We start from the raw sequence: 21,954 nt of genomic DNA, 5'->3' as shown, positions 1-21,954 counted from the left end.
AAAGCCATCTCAGAGGTTTAAACTGTCAGTTTCTGTAACTGTAAGGAATGTCATCAGGAAATGGAAGGCCACAGGCACAGTTGCTGTTAAACCAGCAGGTCTGGCAGGCCAAGAAAAATACAAGAGCAGCATATGAGCAGGATTGTGAGAATGGTGACAGACAACCACAGATCGCCTCCAAAGACCTGCAAGAACATCTGGCTGCAGATGGTGTATCTGTACATCGTTCTACAGTTCAGATATCTGTATGGCAGGGTGATGAGAAAGAAGCCCTTTCTGCACTCACGCCACAAACAGAGTCGCTTGTTGTATGCCAATGTTCATTTAGACAAGCCAGATTCATTTTGGAACAAATTTTAGACAAAAATTGAGTTATTTAGTAATAATAAAAAGCGCTTTGCATGGCGGAAGAAGAACACCGCATTCCGAGAAGAACACCTGCTACCTACTGTCAAATTAGGTGGAGGTTCCATCATGTTGTGGGGCTGTGTGGCCAGTTCAGGGACTGGGGCCCTTGTTAAAGTCGAGGGTCAGATGAATTCAACCCAATAGCAACAAATTCTTCAGGATAATGTTCAAGCATTAGTCACCAAGTTGGAGTTACGCAGGGGTTGGATATTCCAACAAGACAATGACCCAAAACACAGTTGGAAATCTACAAAGACATTCATGCAGAGGGAGAAGTCCAATGTTCTGGAATGGCCGTCACAGTCCCCTGACTTGAATATCATCGAAAATCAATGGGATGATTTGAAGAAGGCTGTACATCAAACTGAACTAAACTAGAGAGATTTTGTATGAAGAATGCACAACAATACCTCCATCCAGAATCAGACACTCATCAAAGGCTATAGGAGGACAGCGTCTAGAGGCCAAAAGGAGGCTCAACTAAGTATTGATGTCATATCTCTGTTGGGGGGCCCATATTTCTGCACCTGTCTAATTTTATTATGATGCATATTGCATTTTTTCTGTTAATCCAATAAACTTAATGTCACTGCTGAAATCCTTCTGTGTCCATAAGGCATGTCAGATATTAAAAGGAAGTTGCTACTTTGAAAGCTCAGCCAAAGAGAAACAAAAATCCAAAGAATTAAGAGGGGTTCCCAAACTTTTTCATATGACTGTATATAAAGATATACAATGCATTCAGAAAGTTTTCAGACAGCTTCTTAAAGGATTGCATATTTATTACAAATCAAAACACCGATCTCTCTCATTGCTTGAAGTATTCGGACCCTTAATTCAGTATTTTATAGAAGTCACTTTGTGTACGTCTCTACAAGCTTTGCACACCTGGATTTGAGCAGCTGATCCCATTCTCCTTGGCAGATCCTTTCATGCTCCCTTAGACTGATCGTCTGTAAGCTGCCATCTTCAGGTCCCTCTGCACATGTTCTTTGAGGTTTGTGACTGGGCCACTCCAGGACTTGTCCCCATGTATGACATTGTATTGGCTGCCTGCTTCAAGTCACTGAACTGTCACCCCAGTCTGAGTGTCAAGTTTCAGCCAGGGTTCCTCCATGTTCTGTTAGCTCTCATTGTAAAACACAGGCGAGGGGAAGATGTATAGAAACCACTTAACTTTAAAACGTAATTTTACGTGGCTAATGCACATGTGTGCCTTGTTTGTGAAAAAATAACTTGGACTTGGAAGATCCCAAACGTGTCCTTTAAATTGTTTAGGCATTGAGAGGAGGTGTGTGCAGCTTTAATAGCCCTGCATATTTAAAATGTGAACTTTCAGCACATCAGGTACAGTTGTCCCTCAGTATCCACAAGCGATGGATGCCAGGGCCCCCTATGGGTACTGGGTGCTCAAATCCCTTATATAAAATGGTGTAGTATTGATCCAAAAACCTTTGCACATCCTCCTGTATATCTTTAGATCACTTCTGTTACAAAGTACTAGAGTGTTGTACCATGTTAGTCATTATGGACGTAGCGAGAAGTCAAGCAAAAGGACTACAAATGATTACAATATGCAAGCTTTCAAGGCGACTCCGACTCCTTCTTCAGGCAGGCAGGCAGGCTGTAGTGTAATGCAGGTTGTAATGCCTGAAGAAGGGGCCGAAGAAAGCTTTCATATTGTAATCTTTTTAGTTAGCCAATTAAAGGGGTCATTTGGCTTGACTGCTGTTACGAAAATAATGCAAATGCCATGTAAATGTTGTTGCGCTGCATTGTTTAGGCAATAATGACAGGCGAGAATTAGTCTTCACATTTCCAGTAGAGATGCAGCCATTGTAGCTGAACTCCAAAGTACACGTCGGTGACAGCGTGGCATTTACTTTCACTCAGCACTTACAGATCGTTTTTGGTTTAATGACCTGAAAGAGAAATCCAGTTGACTCTGTGTAAGTGCACGGCCTCTGGACGAGATCGCCACGTGCACTTAATTGGAGTGCAACATGTCAGTCGTAAAAGTTACCCCTACTAGCCTGGTCAAACACAATAAAACATTTATTAAAATAGACTAACTATGGTGAAGAATAGAGTGGATACATGTGCTGTACTGTATAATAAATACGGTATCCGACCCCCTCTAGAAAGCCACCGTATTTCCATCTTACATCATTACAACCTATAAAAATCACACATGCTGAGTATCAGAGTGAACTTTTATTTCTCTCTGTACATATTTTGACACATTTAGAGCTCGGTGAACTCAACAAATGCAAATTGACAGTCATGTTGTGAAAAACGCTGTTGAAAAAGTAATGGACCCTTTCACATGACAGCCAGTCAATACTTGGTAGCAGCACCAGTAACTGTTTGCAAATCGCTTTGGATAGCCATCTACAAGCTCAGCACATCTGGATTCCTCCCATTCTTCCTTGCAGAACTACTCCAGCTGGGCAAAGTTTGAAGGCTTTCGTTTGTGAACTGCAATTTTGAGATCACACCACAAATTTTCAATCGGATTCTGATCCGGACTCTGGCTAAGCCACTGCAAGACCAGGATGTGCGTTTTGCCAAACCATGCTTGGGTTACTTTGGCACAGTGTTTCAGGTCATTGTCCTGCTGAAAGTGCTAGCGTTGTCCGAGTCCCAATTTCAGTACTGATGCTTGAAGGTTTTCTTCCAAAATCTGGTTATACAGTGGGTATAGAAAAGAATCCCCCCCCCCTCGAAATATTCCCATTTATTTTTGCTTTACAGCCTTAAATGAAAACGCACACAAAAATATTTCTTCCCAGCTTTACTTACTCAATATAAATAGCCATCACTATAAAGCCGCTCCTTCATTTTATGTTGTGATGATGGCTGTTATCTCGGCCTGCATCAGTGCCACTCAGACTTGATTGTTAGTTTCTGCTTTGCTTTTGCCGTTTCTGTCGCCATGTTAGTTTTTTGGCTCCTTGTGGGGACAGAGAAGTGTCTGCTTTAGTGCCTTAGCTCTGGTGGAGAAATGCCTGGGGTGACTGGTATGAGGCTGGGATCGTTAAGTCTTTACATTTCCAAAGGGAATTTGGTAAAATCATTGGGTGGTGTGGGAATGAAGAAGCTGAAGAGACCAGGGAGCTGAAAGGTGGGATGGATTTTCAGTAATTTATTAGGAAATCCAGTTAATGCTGGACTCTTTATTCAGTTGGTCGCTGGCCACTCTAAAACTAATGTCTGCAGAAGCCACTCTTGAGTTTTTGCTGAAGATTCTACAAACCCAAACTTGGATGGTGGATTTATGGCACACTCACTTTTCTACTTAAATGTGTGGATAGCGCTTTGAGTACTGAGAAAAGCGCTATATAAATGTAATGAATTATTACATATCAAAGACCCTCGATTTAACAGCATGATTGGAAGGAAGGGGATGTCTGTTATTGCTGAAATGTCCATTAAATCAAATGTGTTTTAAAAAATGCATGCAAGTAACCCTGCTGGGCGGGGTATACTGTACGGTCACAGGACCCCCCGCGGATGCTCAGGATTTAAATAAAAGCATAAAAACAGTTGTGTGCATGAAGCGACCGTGAGGGCTGAGAGAGAGCGGCACTGAGGGTTAGCTGGGCTTGGGTACGCCGTGTCTGAGGGGCATCAGCCCGCGCATGCTGTTAGTGGCCAGCACTTGTTCTTTTACAAGAATATTTTTGATTTATTTTTTAAATAATTTTGTACCGTGGTGGGTCAAACCTACAGATAAGGCAGGCCAACTATATTAATAATGGGACATCAGTGAGGGTGTTTGTAAAGATATCAGTGGACAGTAAAATGATAGTCACACATAATAAACATGCAACCTTAGATTACAGTCTCTTTTGTTGTAATGTAGTATGTAGCAGTAATGAAATATAATAATAAAAAACTTTGCCATTGCATTTGTCATTCCAACAGATGGCACACCACAAACATTTGTAGTAATAAAATGCATTGCATTTGTCATTCCAACAAAGGGTGCATCACAAATATTTGTAGTAATAAAATGCATTATTACAAATGTTTGTGATGTGCCATCTGTTGGAATGAAGAACACAATGCCTATGTCTCTGTATGTCTCTGCCATTTGTTATGGGACTCATTTTACTACAAAGGTTTGTAATGTGCCACCTGTTGGAATGATGAGTGCAATATGTACAGTGTGTCTTTGTTATATGCCATTTGGTATGGAATTCTTAAATACTAGAAACGTTTGTGATGCACCATCTGTTGGAATGACAAATGCAATACATATGTCTCAATCATATGCCATTTGGTATGGGACTAGTAAAAGCGCTAATGTTTGTGATGTGCCATCTGTTGGAATGATAAATGCAATATGTACAGAATGTCTCTGTTATATGCCATTTGTCATGGAATTCTTAAATACTACAAAGGTTTGTGATGTGCCATCTGTTGGAATGATGAGTGCAGTACGTACAGTGTATCTCTGTTATATGCCCTTTGGTTTGGAATTCTTAAATACTACAAATGTTTGTGATGTGCAATGCCTATGTCTCAGTTATATGCTGTTTGGTATAGGACTCTTTTTACTACAGAGGTTTGTGATGCACCGTCTGTTGGAATGACAGATGCAATACACATATCTCAATTATATGCCATTTGGTATCGGACTAGTAAAAGTGATGCTAATGTTTGTGATGCGCCATCTGTTGGAGTGACAAATGCAGTGCATTTTATTGCTGCAAATATCTGTGATGCATCTTCTGTTGGAATGAGAGAGACAAGGAACTGGTCAAACACACAGACACCTGTCCTTTGGTTAAGTCAGATCAGGTATGTGACATCAGAGCAGAGGCATTTTGCAGTTTATATGGAGTTAGCAGTGCCCCTCGTTTAAGACGGGTTAAAGTCTAATAAGTAATCAACGCAGACCACAGTGCTAATGTTTGCAGCACACAATGCAATGCCTGTGTGTCTGTTATATGCTGCTTGGTATGGGATTTGTAATAAGTAGTGTTGCTGTTTGTGATGCACCATCTGTTGGAACGACAAATACAATGCCTCTATCTCTGTTATATGCCATTTGGTATGAAATTTATAAAAAGTGATGTGAATGTTTATGATGCGCCATCTGTTGGAATGACGGAGACATAGAAAGAGACACTTCTTTTATTAAGGTGGACTAAAAATTTTGTGGTTCAGATGGTTTCTTATAAACACAAAATGTCTCTGGGCTTTGCCTAATCCTGAAGTGGGATGTGAAGCTTGGATTCAGAGTGAAAGCAGTGCCATCTCGCGCAGCGTAGAGGAAACAGCGATGATAAATGGCATCATAAAACTGAAGGCTGGTGTCGGCATCTCATGACCTTGAGATTTTAGCTGTAAACACAGAAGTCCTTTCACCGCATGCGCTCTGCGTGCGCGCTGTGCTTGTTAGGCTTTACCTGCCGACCTCTTGCATTTTTTTTTCTCTTTTATCTGGTTGATGTTTGCCTCCCAGCCTTTTCACTTTCAGTTCCTCGGTTTCGCCCGACTTCTTTCAACACGCCCAGGGAGTGGCAGCAGCACCAAGCAACCCAGAGAGCCGTGCAGCTCATTCTTTACCTGTGTGCTTAGGGGGTGTAGAAACAAATGGAGTGCTCTGTGTTGTTGAGTGTCCTTTGATTGGGTGTTACTGGGCACAGCATATCGGTGAAGAAGAGGAGCTCGTTCACTTTGTTATACTGTGTGTGGTGGTTTAGATTGATGGGAATTAAAGGCAAAGATCAGAGCTTGAGAGCTTTGAGTTCTTTTTATATGTTAATATGTCAGTCTTCCTCAGATTGCCAGCTGCTGGCCTTGTGTTGTTCTACCTTGTAACACACACACACACTCAGTGGCCGTATTATTAGGTTCACCTCGTCATTAACTCTTCTAGGGCTAATTATTTATTTTTTTTCTCTTCTGTCCCAGGGCTGAATATTTTTCTAAAATCATTCAGAAATCAACATAAAATACTTATTTTTGACAAATATCACTCTGTTTTATGTTCCGTGAGCCTCTGCAATATGTAATTTTAATAATAATAATACGTTTTATTTATACAAAGGCACCTTTCTAAGCATCTCAAGGACACTGAATACAAAAATAAATAAAAAAGCACATTAGAAACAAAACTTAAAACATCAGAAAATGTCAAAGTTAAAACCAAACAAAGCCACTTTAGTCATCAAGAAAATGCCATTTTGAGCAGATGGGTTTTAGGTTTACATTTGAAAGTCGAGAATGATTCAGTGTTTCTGAGCTCAGTAGGTAGTGAGTTCCAGAGCAGCTGAATACTCCGCTCCCATTGGTGGTGAGGCGGGCGAGGGGGGCGGTCAGGTGGGCGGAGGAGGAGGAGGAGGATCGAAGGTTACAGGAGGGAATGGCAACATGAAGAAGGTCGGACAGGTGTGGAGGGCAAGATCAGTGCCACTCGGGGCAGGCGGTGCTTCAATTTGCCACCCTCCAACATATCTGAATATGTTATCCTATTTAAATAGAAAATTAAAATGACGAATTAAGATACATTTTTGCATAGACTTATTCATATATTAAGAAACAGCAATCATTTTTCACATTTAATTATTTATAAGCATGAACTAGACTAGAATATAGTATAGACGCTGCACTGATAAGCCGTATTCTAATTATTAGTTTAATATAATTACGCTGCGAAAACCAGAACCAGTGTAGTGTACAAGTGAGAGGTGGGGATGAGCAAGAACTCATTCAGAGCGATAACGCAATGAAATTCTAAATTGTAAATGAGTGGTTTCGGTGTCATGTTTAGGTTTATTTTTGTTATTTCCTCCTAAATTTCAACTCCTGTGTCTGATGCCGTCGCACAAAGACAGTCTGAAAATTATTTTTGAACCATTTGTGGATAAAAATCGAAGACTTCGACTTTTTTCATTCATGAGTGATATTTTTCCATGCCCTGCTGCTTACACATAAATTGTATTGAGCCTTTTGGCCAATAATGCCGCCCCCAAAAATGTGTGGACCGCCCCCTCTGCCCACCCCTAGCTACATCACTGGGTGAGATTATAAATAAATACGCACAGAGTGTTTTGCTTTGTGCATTCACTTTGCCCTCTCGTCCGATGTCTCTGCCATTCTAGACGTGGTATTCTCTATGCTACTCAGGGAATTTGATGTCAGCTCAACGTTCCTCTACCCCTTGTGATCCGCCCTAAGAGAGTCGATTCAAAGAGTCTGCTTCTCCAGGCAGACAGTTGCATGGCAGCCAGGCCTTATATGCCAGAGTGTATAATAATAATAATACATTTTATTTATATAGCGCCTTTCCCATGCTCAAGGCTCTGTGGCGCACGCAGACCTGACTGAGGGTTTGTTTCTTAAGCTGTCTCTAATCTCTACTTGGGTCACACTTTCAATTGAAGGGTTTCGTGAGTGGTTGGCCTAAAGAATTGTGGTTGCTTGACATCAACCCCGGCCCACTGAAACAACCCGCAGACCCTGTTCATGGGCAGATCCCTCTCAAGGGAGAATCTGGACGACATGCCCTGCTGATTCTCCAAGTTTGGAAAAGTGCTCGGCGGCGATTCTCCAAGTGGGGGACCAACAAGGATGGCAGTTGGCGGTGATTCCCTAAGTGGGACATGTAAAAGATGTTTGGGGGGGGAACACCATAAGTGCTCAGCTGCTGTTTTGCAGTGATTAACGGGTCACGAAGACACACACTTGGCAACACTGGGTCACAAGACACAAAAACGTTTAAGGGCCACTCAACTAGACCGGAGGTTCTTAATCTGTGGGCCCCTCATTTTCCAAAGATTCTCAAAGGCGGACCCCTTCATGGATGGGGCGGTTTTCTTTGACTGGGGTCCCAAAGACACTAAGAATGGGCGAGATTAGGTCCCAAGGAAAAGAATTTAAGAAACACTGGAGTGGACTGTTGAATGGACGAGGCGTGTGATTGAAGAAATGTCGACTGCAGCCTGATTGTTGTCTTCCACTCCTGTTTTTTGGAATAACTGGCCGTCTCAGTTGTAGTGCCGTTAATGCTTTATATGTGTCACAAGTTCTGCCTAACTAAGTACTCTTCTGTATACAATATATATATATATATACTATCTAAGATGATGAGTTCACACAAGCTGCTTACTGTTGACCACTCTACACACAGTCCTGGGTGCCATTGGTTAGTGTTGGCCTCACCAGGCTAGCTGACGTCAGGGTCTCCCACATGCCGTTTGCCAAACTCTAGCCATGCATTTATTTATTATTTATGTGGTCTCCTCGGCAGCTGGTGAAGTGCAGTCATGGCCAGAAGTTTGGAGAAGGACCCAAGTGTTGGTGTTCACCAAGTCTGCTGCTTCAGTGTTTTTAGATCACTTTGGTCAGATGTTTCTGTGGTGTACTGAAGTAGAATGACAAGCAGTTCAGGCTTTTATTGACAATGACATGACGTTTATCGGCAGTGTTGGCCCTTCTTTTTTTTTCAAGACCTTTGCAATTCACCCTGGCTGGCTGGCAATCAACTTCTGGGGCAAATCCTGACTGATGGCAGCTGCCCATTCTTATATAATCAATGCTTGGAGTTTGTCAGAATTGGTGGGTTTTTGTTTGCCCACCCGCCTCTTGACCCCAAGTTCTCAATGGGATTAAAGGTCTGGTGAGTTTCCTGGCTATGGACCTAAAATTTTGATGTTTTGTTCCCTGAGCCACTCAGATGTCACTTTTGCCTTATGGCCTGGTGCTCCATCATGTTGGTCACCAAACTGGCAGAGGTTGCTCTCGGTTGATGTTTTGGTCCCATTCTTTATTCATGGCGGTGTTCTTAGGCCATATGGTGAGTGAGGCCTGCACTCCCTTGGCTGACATGAATGGTCTCAGTATGCTTGACTGTTGGCATGACACAGGACTGATGGCAGTGCTGCTCACCTTTTCTTTTTTCCGGATGCCCCAAACAGGGGATTCATCAGAGACAATGACTTTCCCCCAGCAGTCCAATCCCAGAATATCAGTCTGCCCCTGATGGCTTCTCTGCTGCCCTTCTTGACACCCAGCAGGCCATCGTCCAAAAGCCTTCACCTCTCTCCCACCTGCCTGCTGCCATTTCTGAGCTAGCTCTTGCTTGGTGGTGCCCACAGCTGGATCAACTTTAGATGAGCCTGGCGCTTGCTGGACTTTCTTGGGTGCCCTGACACCTTCTTCACCTCTCTATTGTAACTCCATCAGCGTGACAAAGTGACCTCCAGGCTCGTCCTCATCACTCTCACCCGTGTGAACGAGAGGATCACTGAAGTGACGTCCGCAGGTCCTTTGGTGGCAGGGCTGACATGCAGTGTTTTTTTGCGATGGAAGTTCATTTTTGTGGCAAAGAGAGACTTGGCAAATCATTGCAATTCATCTGATTTGTTCGTCAGAACATTCTGGAGTCGATGCAAATTGCCAACATAAAAACTCGGGTACAGTCGTTATTTGTCCCATTATCTCCACTCTGACTCACTGTAGCTTGTAACTCCTTCTTCAGAGTTCTCAGGTGTCTCTTAATGGCCTTCCTCACTCATCTACTTGAGTTTTTGTGGACGGCCCGCGCTAACAGATTTCCAGCTCTGCCCGACTCTTCACATTTCTTTACGATTTGATTTCATTCGACCAATTTGGCGATTTTCTCGTCTCCATCCCCTGATATTCATGGGGTTGCTTGTTGTGTTCTTCTGCCTTCATTGTGCAGGTGAGGCCACCATACTGACTGACCACAAGTCTTCCAGATTGGTGCCCTCCATTGAAGTAATGAGCTGGGACTTCTAAAAACCAGTGGCCTGCCCCAGTAGTGTGTCATATTAAAGCCATCAGTTCTTTTGTGTTTTATATTTGTCATTCATTTTGATTACTTTGGAGAAATGTGTTTTCACTCTGACATTAAAAAGTATTTTTTTTCTGTTGGTCAGCGTCATAAAAGGCAAATGAAATCCACTGGGATTTTAATGTTGTAAAAAAATTAAATGTGAAAATGTCCGAGGGGGTGAAGACTTTTCTTTGTTTTACAGGCACTGCATTTACTGATGAAAACACGACACAGAGTCCGCATTGTTAGAGTGAAGTTTCAGCACCCCGTGCCAAAGCTAACAATAAACAAATGAGAATAACCGGAAACCAAAATGGCACAACAGGAAAATCAAACCAGCTGTCGTCATTAACAAGAGTCGTATTGTAGTCCTTCACGTCTCGGTGAAGCACCTGTGGCCGCCACCACTGCTCGACACTTCCAGAGAGCCTCACGGTCTGCTGTTGTGGGATGTCATCTGAGACCTGCAGAAAGGCCTGGCAAAGCTGTGGGCCATATGGCAGGCAGAGGGTCACGTCAAGGAACAGGCACTGGACTTCTCCAAGAAAACGGGGACACATGCAGGCTTGTCAAGGGGAAAATTTCAAACCTGAAATACATTAAACCACAGGCACGTGGAATAAGTTAAGTAGAGTGGGCGGCCACGTTAAGGACCCTCAAGACTCGACTTGTTGTTACTTTGGACAAAATAAGTGGATGGGATTGGCAAGCTTGTTGGACTGAATTGTTGCCAAAATGGTTCTAATGGTCTAAAAAAGAATCAGTAAGAGTATCCACCTTAATAGGTGTCTGATTGTGTGCCTGTCCAGTTGCTACGTCTTGTGTCATTCCAACAGGTGGCACATCACAAACGTTAACACTGCTTTTACAAATTGTATACTAGCTGGAATATAACAGAGACCTCATGTTACTGCATGCTTCAGTCCAACAGGTCAAAGTCAAAGGGAACTTTATTGTCATCTCAACCATATACAAGTATAAGGAGAGACGAAATTGCAAAGCTCAGGGTCCACAGTGTAACAACATGAAGTGCAAATAATAAATTAAAAATAGAATTAAAATTTAAATTTAAAATTAAAACACAAACAGGACATTGTGCAAAGACAACACAAAGAAGTAGCAGCAACATTGACGTGTAGTTAGCAATATTAACGTTGATGCAATGTATGGTATTTGCAATCTAGATACATAAATATAGTCAATAGATACGTAATATAAATAAATAATAAATGATATAGATCATTTAGAAATTACCAGTGTATGATAATAGTTGCTTAAGACATGTATAAACAATGACAATGTCACTTCTTAAACTATAAATCCCATACCAAATTGCATATAACAGAGATTTGTCATTCCAATAGATGGCGCATCATAAACATTTGTAGTAATAAAGTACATTGGATTCTCCATTCCAACAGGGGGCGCATCACAAACAATAATATTGCTTTTAAAAATTGCAAACCAAATGACAACAACAGCATTTATAGCATATTTTTATACAAACAATGTAGCTCAATCCCTGCTGGGAACCCCTGATGTAAATTATTTGACCACCGGCTAATTGTTCACGTCTCCACTCCATACTTTTGACAAGGACAGACCATTCAGGCCAACAAAGCTGGCCGGTTCTGTCCAGTTAATTCCTCTAAAGTAGTATCCAGTTGAGTTTTGAAGGTCCCTAAAGTCCTGCTGTCCGCCATACTACTCGGTCACTTATATCAAGTGTGTGTAGTTTTTAGTCTTTCCAAATATTGTGGTGCAGGGCGACAGAAGGGATGGCAGGCCAAGGCCGGACCTGCACACAGTCCCCCACAGCAGTTGTATCGGTCCAGGTATTGTACGGTCAGACATCCGAGTGGCATGAACAGAGACCCTCTGACAGGCTGTGGCTCTGTCACTTATGTGGGCATTGCGTCTGCCAGCAGTTTAAACAGCAGCGGCAGCATGGGCGGCACATCCTCAGGTGGTCCAGTCTGATGTTGTCAGTCCTGCTCTGGGGCGGCCACTCGAACACAACCAGATTTTGGGTGGTCATCTGTCCTGCCATTCTGCTGAACCCCCGACAGCAGTACAGAAGTGGTGGAGTGGCTTCATCCGTAGCGTCTGACCCCACTGGCATGTGACATTCCTGCCTGTGGTGTGGCAGTGTCCCTCTCCCTCGTTTCTGGTGGCCTTTGTCTTGGTTTGGCCGTTTCTCCTCGACCTTGTGGGGTACTTAACGAGCTTTTTGTCTGTTTGTCAAATTGCTTTTTCAATGGCAACTGTTTGTCAAAGTACAAAAGCTGCTAACTCTCGAACTCCGGGAAATGTTCTCATTTTTTTTATTAGTATATAAACACTAAAGCCTGAGTGGATGCTATTTTCAGATATTTGTTTACTTAGCTATAGGCCTAATGCATAATTTATATCAAATTACTCGGTAGGGGGTCCGTATGAAGACACAGACAGCAGAATTGGCGCATCGTGGCCATAGGAGCCCGGCGGGAGACCCAGCTGTGCTGCCTTTTGTGTGGAGTTTGCTCGTTATCTCCACGTTCACACCGGGCTGCCTCCCACGGGCCAGAGACGCGTCAGCAGCTCCGCGGCCCACTTTGTAGTTTGTGTGTCCTCCCACCAGCTCGTATTCTCATACGTGGGACCTCTGAAATGGATTCAGCCTCGTGGGGCCACTGAAGGCTGGGGGGATAAAGAGAATTGGTGGCTGAATTGAGGGGGTCCTCCGGTAATGTGAGGCTAACACCCCCTTTAACCTGAGGTGGACTTGGCTTTCTAGGTGCTGCTTATCCAAGTGTCGTTGGGCATTGCGCTATTACAGTAACTCTTAGCAACATTTTGAAACCGCCTGAGCAAAAGGGGAATAATAATCAGTAATAAATGCGTTTGCTTTATTTGTCGTTTGTGGCTTTTGTACTGTAGCGAGTGTTGCTATTCAGACTAGACCACCAGAAACATGCAAAACAGCACAAGGCTACCTGTCCTGTGCAGAGGGTCTCCAATTTTTAATTCAGTTTACAGACGATCAGTGTCATAGACTCAGGGTGCGAGTTAAAAACGTTTAGACGTTTAACCGGTTTGAGTGAGCCAACGGCAGGCCCGGTGAGCCGCAGCGGCTGCAGGTTTTTGTTGCATCCCCATTGCTTAATTAGACACCAGTCCATGCCAGTAGCGGATCTTATTTAATTTCTTGACTTGTCAGGTCACTTCTTGTATTGTTTTAATCTTTTCATACAAATGAGCTGAAGCCTAAAACAGACGAGCCCTTCCCAGTCCTTCACCTCTCCCCAGTTTTCCTTCTGTACATTTTAATACACCAGACGGTTCCTGATGAATACACACAGGCGTGAGTAGAAACACGTTAGACGGAGAACTGAACATTAATGGAAGGGATTATTAAGGACTAGCTGTGTAAAGAGCCGGGGGTCCTAGAAACTATTGAACTTGTCAGAAAACAAACTGAAATGTAGAGATGTCAGGTAATTGAAAGGAACGACTCTCATCTGGGAGGATTCGTTTGGCCGACGCGCTCGCCTCGCTTGTGCATTAGCAGCGGGAGGAAAAGGATGTTAGCGGCTAAGCGACTTTGCCTTTCTTCCAAGGTTTCGTTTTGCCGACGTGCTGCCCTCACTTGTGTTCTTAGCGGCTAAGCGAGTTTTCTGTTTCCTCGGAGGCAGAGCTCTTACCCCGACTCCACGTCTCTCTTCCGGGCCGCGCACACACACACTTCCACGCATAGACGTTTATATACAGTATAAGATAAGATTGAGCAACACCTGGCAAGTACAGGAGATTTACTGAACAGTCGGCATGGGCTCAGACGAGGAAGGTCGTGTTTTACCAACAAGCAGGAATTCTAAGAGGAAGCAACATAAGGATACGACCAGAGTGGAGCAGATGAGATTATTGATGTGGACTTTCAGAAAGCATCTGATGAGGTGCCACATGAGAGGGTGGGCATCAAACTAAAAGAAGTGGCAGCTCAGGGTGTGGTGTGTAGATGATGCATAATTGGCTCAGACACAGGAAGTGGAGGATGATGATGGGAGGAACCTCATCAGGATTGGGTGATGTTAAGAGTGGTGACCAGCGTGGGGGGGGGGGGCTAATGGTTGGTGAGTGCCGGGGCTGCTGCTATTTTTAATATCTACACATGATTTGGATAGGATTGTAAAGAACAAGCTGGTCAAGTTTGCAGGAGATACCAAGATAGGTGGATTGGCAGCTCATCTCAAAACCATTGAATAATCACAGAGGGGCTTGGTGAGCAGACAGGTTGGGCAGATTTATGGACGATAAAATTTAATGTCAGTAAATGTAAAGAATTACATGAGGAAGTAAAAATGTAAGATCTGAATAGACAATGGGAAGTCTGAAAGCACACCTCAAGAGAAGGACCTGGGAGTCACAGTGGACTTGTCATTATCTTCATCCAGATTGTGTTCAGAAGCCATTAAGAAGGTTAACAGAATGTCAGGTTATATAGCGCCCTGCCGTGTGGAGTACAAGTCCAAGGAGGTGACGCTGAAGCTTTATGACACACTGGTGAGACCTCATCTGGAGTCCTGGGTGCGGTTTGGGTCTCCAGGCTACAAAAAGGACACAGCAGCACAAGAGAAGGTCCAGAGAAGAGCGACTAGGCTGAGTCCAGGGATACAGGGGGTGAGTGATGAGGAAAGATTAAAAGAGCTGAGCCTTTGCAGAGATGAAGAGGAGACCTAACTGGAATGTTTAAAATGTTGAAGGGAATCAGTGCAGTGGATAGAGAACACAGGGACACAGTTGGGAACTTGTGAAGGGGAAATTTCATACAAACATTAGGAAGTTTTTCTTGACACAAAGAACGATAGACACTTGGAATAAGCGACCAAGTAGTGTGGTAGACAGTAAGACTTTAGGGACTTTCAAAACTTGACTTGATGTTTTTTTGGGAGAAATAAGTGGACAGGACTGGTGAGCTTTATTGGGCTGAATGGCCTGTCCTCGTCCAGATTGTTCTAATTTCCTGTTAAAAATGTTGCATGTTTATTTGCCCGCGAGTGTGCCATTTTGAGCTTCTGAAGTATGAAGATATTGATATAAGCTGGTTTCTTGTTTGAACTTTTCCTGTTGAAGTTTTCCTTCCTGTGCGTTGCGCATTCCCCATCGTACCGACGTGATACATTTAAAAGTCTCGCACACCATCTTCTGTGTCGATGTTGCCGTCTTTGTTTTCACCTTCGCAAACAGCATCGGAATACAAAGAATTTTTATCTTCAACATAACTCACAATGCACCGAAAATGAGTTGTTGTTTTCTCACACTGCCACCTGGTGGAGTCCTCCAGATTTACATAAAGTACGCACGAGAGTACAGTCGGTGCACCACTTGCATAGCGGCAGTGTCCGCGTGCATCCGAGTCGCGTAGCGTCCGGTGTTTCACGCCCCTAACAGGTTTCAGGTAAATGGTATTCGTTTTCGGAGAATTGATTTAGCCTGAATGATTCATGTATCTGTTTAGCGTATCTTAACTCCTGAGTATTGATCATTAATTTGTGTTTCTTTTGTTTTACAGGATAATCATGAAAGTATGGAAGTAGCTGCGGGAAAGCAGATCCATGCCCTTGAAGCAAAATGAAAGTACGGCATTGATAACCCCTTGAAATGGAAAAAGAATGATCGGCAGGCTTGAATCCGTTGATGAATGTAAGACGATGACAGTGGGACTATAATGGCAAAAAACAAGGAGCCGCGCCCCCCAACCTATGCCATTAGCGTGGTTGGGCTATCTGGAACCGAGAAGGAAAAGGGCAACTGTGGAGTCGGGAAGTCCTGCCTTTGCAATAGATACATACGGCCCAAAGCAGACGATTATTACCCGGAGCATACCTCCGTCTTGAGCACAATTGACTTTGGAGGGCGCGTCGTTAATAATGATCACTTTTTGTATTGGGGTGAGGTAACGCACAGAGGTGACGATGGCCTTGAGTGTAAAATTCATGTCATTGAGCAGACTGAGTTCATTGACGACCAGACTTTTCTTCCTCACCGCAGCACAAATTTACAACCGTATACGAAACGGGCGGCCGCCGCCAAACTGCAGTCGGCGGAGAAGTTGATGTACATCTGTACAGACCAGCTTGGCTTGGAACAAGACTTTGAGCAGAAGCAAATGCCGGACGGGAAGCTTAACATTGACGGCTTTCTGTTGTGTGTAGATGTTAGTAAAGGGTGCAATAGGAAATTTGACGACCAGTTGAAATTTATAAATAATCTCCACGCACAATTGGCGAAATCCAAAAAATCTATTGTAATTGCAGCGACAAAATGCGACGAATGTGTAGACCAGTACTTGCGGGAGGTTCAAGCCTTTGCATCCAACAAGAAGAATCTCCTTGTGGTGGAGACCTCTTCGCGTGCCAGTGTGAATGTGGAGTCATGTTTTCATGCGTTGATTCAGCTGATGGATAAAACCCGAGGAAAACCTAAAACGGTTCCTTATCTCGATGCATACAAGATTCAGAGGCAGCTAGTTGCGACCGCGACGGACAAGTTTGAGAAGCTGATCGTGCAGTCTGCTAAAGATTACCACACGAGCTGGAAAGCGGTTAGTAACAAGTTAAAAAACCATCCCGATTATGAGGAATACATAAACTTGGAAGGCACGAAGAAGGCCCGAAATACATTCGCCAAACACATAGAACAACTCAAACAGGAACACATCCGAAAGAAAAAGGAGGAATATTTGTCAACCCTTCCAAAAATTCTCAATAATCTCCTAAGTGACCTGGAGGAGGTTGAGCCGTTGAGCTGGCCGGAAGCTCAGAACCTTTTGAAGAGTCGGACCGAGTTTCCATACTGGTTTGTCATTTTAGATTACACCCCGTGGAATGAAACTGACCACATAGACAAAGTGAATGACAGGAGGATTCCCTTTGACCTCCTCGGTACACCCGACGGGGAGAAGATTTACCAAAATCACGTGCAGCATTTAATTTCAGAGAAAAGAAGGGTGGAGATGAAGGAGAGGTTCAAGAAAACGTTGGAACGGGTGCAGTTTATCAGCCCGGGGCAGCCGTGGGAGGAAGTCATGTGTTTCGTAATGGAAGATGAGGCCTACAAGTACATAAGCGAGGTCGATCGGAGAGACGTCTACAGTAGGCATCAACGGGAAATCGTGGAAAAGGCCAAAGAAGAGTTTCAGGAGATGCTTTTTGAGCACGCCGAGCTTTTTTATGACTTGGACCTGAATGCGACCCCCAGCTGTGATAAAATGAGTGAAATTCATACCGTTCTGAACGAAGAGCCGAGGTACAGGGCACTGCAGAAGCTGCTGCCGGACAGGGAGTCTTTACTACTAAAGCACATTGGGTTTGTTTATCATCCCACTAAGGAGACTTGCCTCAGTGGCCCAAACTGTATTGACATCAAAGTCGAGCACATCCTCTCCAATAGTCTTGTTCAGCTAGACCACGGGCGGTCAAACCTTTATCACGACTGTGCCAACATCGATAAGGTTAATCTTTTCCTTTTGGGTCGGGAGGGCCTTGCACAAGAACTCGCAAATGAAATCCGAGCACAGTCGACGGATGACGAGTACACTCTAGACGGCAAAATCTACGAGCTAGACCTTCGGCCGATTGATGCAAATTCCGCACTCCTTTTGAGCAATTTATGGACCTCTTCCTTTAAACCTCACGGTTGTTTTTGTGTTTTCAGCTCTATTGAGTCACTTAATTTTGTGGGTGATTGCATCGGAAGAATTAGAGCAGAGGCTATGCAAAACCGGAGGGATCGAAACTCACCTCATTTACCGTTTATTTTAATATTAGCCAACCAGAGGGACAATGTGTGTAAAAACCTGCCCATCTTAAGGCATCAGGGCCAACAGCTTGCCAACAAGCTACAGTGCACTTTTATTGACCTGCCTTCTGGAACGTTCCCACGTAAGTTTAGCGAGACCCAAATCAAACAAGCGTTGCGCGGAGTCCTGGAGGCACTAAAGCACAATATTGATACCATGAGCCCCTTGCCTTCCATTAAGGACTTGTCGGAGACGGATTTGCGGATCGTCATGTGTGCCATGTGTGGAGACCCGTTTAGCGTAGACCTCATTCTCTCGCCTTTCTTGGATTCCCATTCCTGTAGCGCGGCTCAGCCGGGTCAAAACAACACGTTGATTCTCGATAAAATAATCGGCGATAGTCGACGGCGTATCCAGATCACTATTCTCTCATATCATTCCTCTATCGGAATTAGGAAGGACGAATTGGTACACGGCTACATCCTGGTTTATTCAGCCAAGCGCAAATCCTCCATGGCGATGCTTCGAGCCTTTCTCGCAGAAGTGCAGGATGTCATCCCGGTGCAGATGGTGGCCATCACGGATAGTCAGGCTGACTTTTTTCAGAACGAGGCCATCAAGGAGTTAATGACAGAGGGCGAGCACATAGCCACAGAAATAGCCGCCAAATTTACCGCGTTGTATTCTTTGTCACAGTACCATCGGCAGACGGAAGTCTTTACCCCATTTTTCAGTGAAGTTCTAGAAAAGAAGGCCAACATTGAGAGTTCGGTTATATTTGACAAAACACGAGATTCCATGAACCCAGGGGAAGATATGTTCCCTCAGTCACCACATGGAAATTCACCGGTCTACAACGACTATCCCGATTCAGATGACGATACCGAAGCACCTCCTCCGTACAGCCCAATAGGAGATGACGTACAGTTGCTTCCAACGCCAAGTGAGAGGGCCAGATGCCGGATAGATAACGAAGGGAATGAGTATCCAATTTACAGCACTCCAGTTAACATTCACGAGCATGAACGCAACCACAAAGTGCCTCCCCCTGTCAGGCCTAAGCCAGCGATGGCCAAGGCCAACGTCAAAAAACTGGATCCAAACCTCCTAAAGACAATTGAAGCAGGGATTGGGAAAATACCTAGGAAACAGTCACGGGTTCATTTGAGCCACTCTGAGGATTTAGAAGCCTCGGATAACTATGCCGAGCCCGCCGATACCTTGCTAAAATCGAAAGGGTTGAACGACGATATTTACACGGTCCCGGAGGATAGTCAGTACCGTATGTTTAAAATCGGAGGCATGCACAACTCACGGGGTGACGAGGAAAATGGTTTTGATCGGATCGCGAGGTCGCAGGGCGGGAGGAGGCCATCTAAATACAAGCATAGGTCGAAAACTCTCTTTAGTAAGACGAGAGCCTATCATCGAAGGACCCATTCGGACGCCAGCGATGAAGAGACTGGACTTTCGGTACAAAAGAAGAAGAAGGGCCGGGGTCACCGAGGGAGTGAAGAGGATCCACTCCTTTCCCCTGTGGATCCGTGGAAGGGAGGAATAGATAATCCCGCCATCACATCTGATCCCGAACAGGACGACAAGAAACTGAAAAAGAAGAAACAACCAAAGACCAAAGAACCCAAAAAGGTACGTCACGTTTCTTTTATTTCTAATATTTTACTGTGCTGCCTGAAATGGGTTGTTTTTAAGGTTGACAGGTTACTTGGAATTTATTCTAATGTCACTGTGAGTACCACAAAAATCCAAAATGAATGAATGCGTGTACAAGAGATGTCACGGTACCACGTTATTTTTTTTGCATTTTCGAGATCAATACCAGTGAAAATTCATGTTAACAAATGGAGAGGCTCAATTCATCGATGGCTTTGACGAACCAAATGGCTGCTTCATTTGAGACTTTTTACTGGCTACAACTGTTGTCAAATCTGTCGTTGTGAAGTTTCCCCACAGTCCTATATCCGTAACTGTGGAAGTGTGCATGGTTTTCCCCTTGACCTTGAACTGTATCTGGATGGATGCTTGGACGGACATGTGTAGACGTACGCGTTACAATCGAGAGTCTTGTTCTGTATACTGACGAGAGGAGCTTTAGGAGGCTTGCATTGCTGCAACCTGCACCTCAATAGCTAAATAAAGCCACCTCAGTTGGTGGAGTGGTGGCTCTGAGGCTAAGGGTCTGCGCTGGTATCCCGAAGGTTGCCGGTTCAAATCCCCGTCACTGCCTAAAGAGATGCTACTCTGCTGGGCCCTTGAGCAAGGCCCTTAACCTTTAATTGCTCCAGGGGCGCTGTACAATGGCTGACCCTGCACTCTGACCCCAAGGGGCATGTGAAAAACCAAGTAATTTCCTTTGGGATTAATAAAATAAAAATAAATAAAATAATTAAACAATCAAACAAAATTTAGTTGTTGATAAATGGGTGATTACCGTAAGACAAAACCAAGAAAAATCAAAAAACGAACGCGTGGAGGATGAAGCAGGCGAGAGAACGCGGTCAAGTCTGGCATGTAGATTCGCTTTCGTTCCCCAAAACATGAGCCTTCATATTCACACTGAGAGGCAGGGAATGATCCTGACCTAACATCTCCTTCATATTTTATGAAAGACTAGCTGTGTAAGCCCGTGATTACACCCATGATTGCATTCCTGCCCACTACAGTAACACCATTGTTAAGTTCGCTGACGATACCACGATAGTAGGGCTCATCTCTGGAGGGGGGATGAGGTGGAGCAGCTGGAAACGTGGTGTAGGAATAACAACTTGCTCCTAAATATAGCCAAGACCAAGGAGCTCATCATCATCACTGTGTGGAGAGGGTCTCAGACTTCCGCTTCTTGGGAGTCACCATTACGGAGGACTTGACCTGGGGAACACACACTGCTGAGGTAGTGAAGAAGGCCCAAAAGAGACTCTACTTCATGAGGGTGCTCAGGAAGAACAACATCCCTGAGAAACTGCTGGTGTCCTTTTACCGCTGCACAGTAGCGAGCATCCTTGGCCTACTGTCTCTGTGCAGGGCTCTCCAGCTGCACAGTAGCACAGAAGAAAGAGCTCCACAGGGTCATTAAGGTTGCCCAGCAGATAGTCGGCCGTCCTCTCCCCTCACTAGAAGTACTACATAGTTCCTATTGCCTCAGGAACGTCAAGAAAATTCTTCAGGACCCATCACACCCATTGTTTGAACGCCTGCCTTCAGGCAGACATTTCAGATCCATAAAGACTAAGACAAATAGACTGAGAAACAGTTTCTGTCCTTCAGCCATCACCATGCTGAATGCTGCTAAGTGGTCAATGTGACCGAGCGCACCTTCATGTTTACAATACAGCTCTAAGTTAACATTGGCTATGGGACAAGTGCAATATGACGTATGTGTGAGTGGAAAACAGTGTTCTGCTGTTATGGACTATTTTGGTACTTATTTTATTCCCTTTTTATTTTAGTTTTGACTCTTTCAGGGCTAATGTTGACTTTTCTCAAAATTCAGGGGTAGAGGACGGTAATCAGCTGTAAACTGAGACAAAACTCACCCTTACTTGTTTAGTTCGACTCTCTTTGCTAGAAGGAAAAGTTACGTAGCTTTGTTGACTTGACCTCGATTCCTTGCGCTTGCAGGAGTAGCGAAGAGCAAACAGCCTCAAAAATGGCATCAGCATCTAGGGAGACTAAAGCAAATGTGCAAAGCAAAAATGCTCCATGGACTTTTTCTATATTATCGCTGAATCAGACTCCTGACTTTTCAGACTCTTGAGTTTGATGCAAGTGATCTGGAGATGGAGATCAAAAACGAAATTGAGTTACCAGCATCAGCCTATTGGTCCCCAGTTAATTGTAGTGCTGAACCCGTTCATGTAGCTGACATGCTTACAGCAGTGTTCGCCTAGGAGGACCACCACTTAAAAAGACAAGAGGTACAAACCATATTGTGTCACAC

At 44.1% G+C, this 21,954-nt stretch overlaps 1 protein-coding gene across 1 annotated transcript in view; it reads left to right on the top strand.

The window, feature by feature from the left end:
- The window catches only part of arhgap5 (Rho GTPase activating protein 5), a 179,161-nt gene that overhangs the window by 54,734 nt on the left and 102,473 nt on the right, over positions 1-21,954 (top strand). The window contains exon 2 of the mRNA XM_028821580.2: positions 15,771-19,646. Coding sequence (XP_028677413.1) covers positions 15,927-19,646 — 3,720 coding nt within the window. The 5' untranslated portion in view covers positions 15,771-15,926. The remainder of the gene's footprint in view (positions 1-15,770; positions 19,647-21,954) is intronic.

The sequence above is a fragment of the Erpetoichthys calabaricus genome, chromosome 16 (genome assembly GCF_900747795.2).
Source record: "Erpetoichthys calabaricus chromosome 16, fErpCal1.3, whole genome shotgun sequence".
Taxonomy (NCBI): Eukaryota; Metazoa; Chordata; class Cladistia; order Polypteriformes; family Polypteridae; genus Erpetoichthys; species Erpetoichthys calabaricus.
Note: the sequence above shows the minus strand (reverse complement) of the source record. Positions and strands in the feature narration are given on the sequence as shown.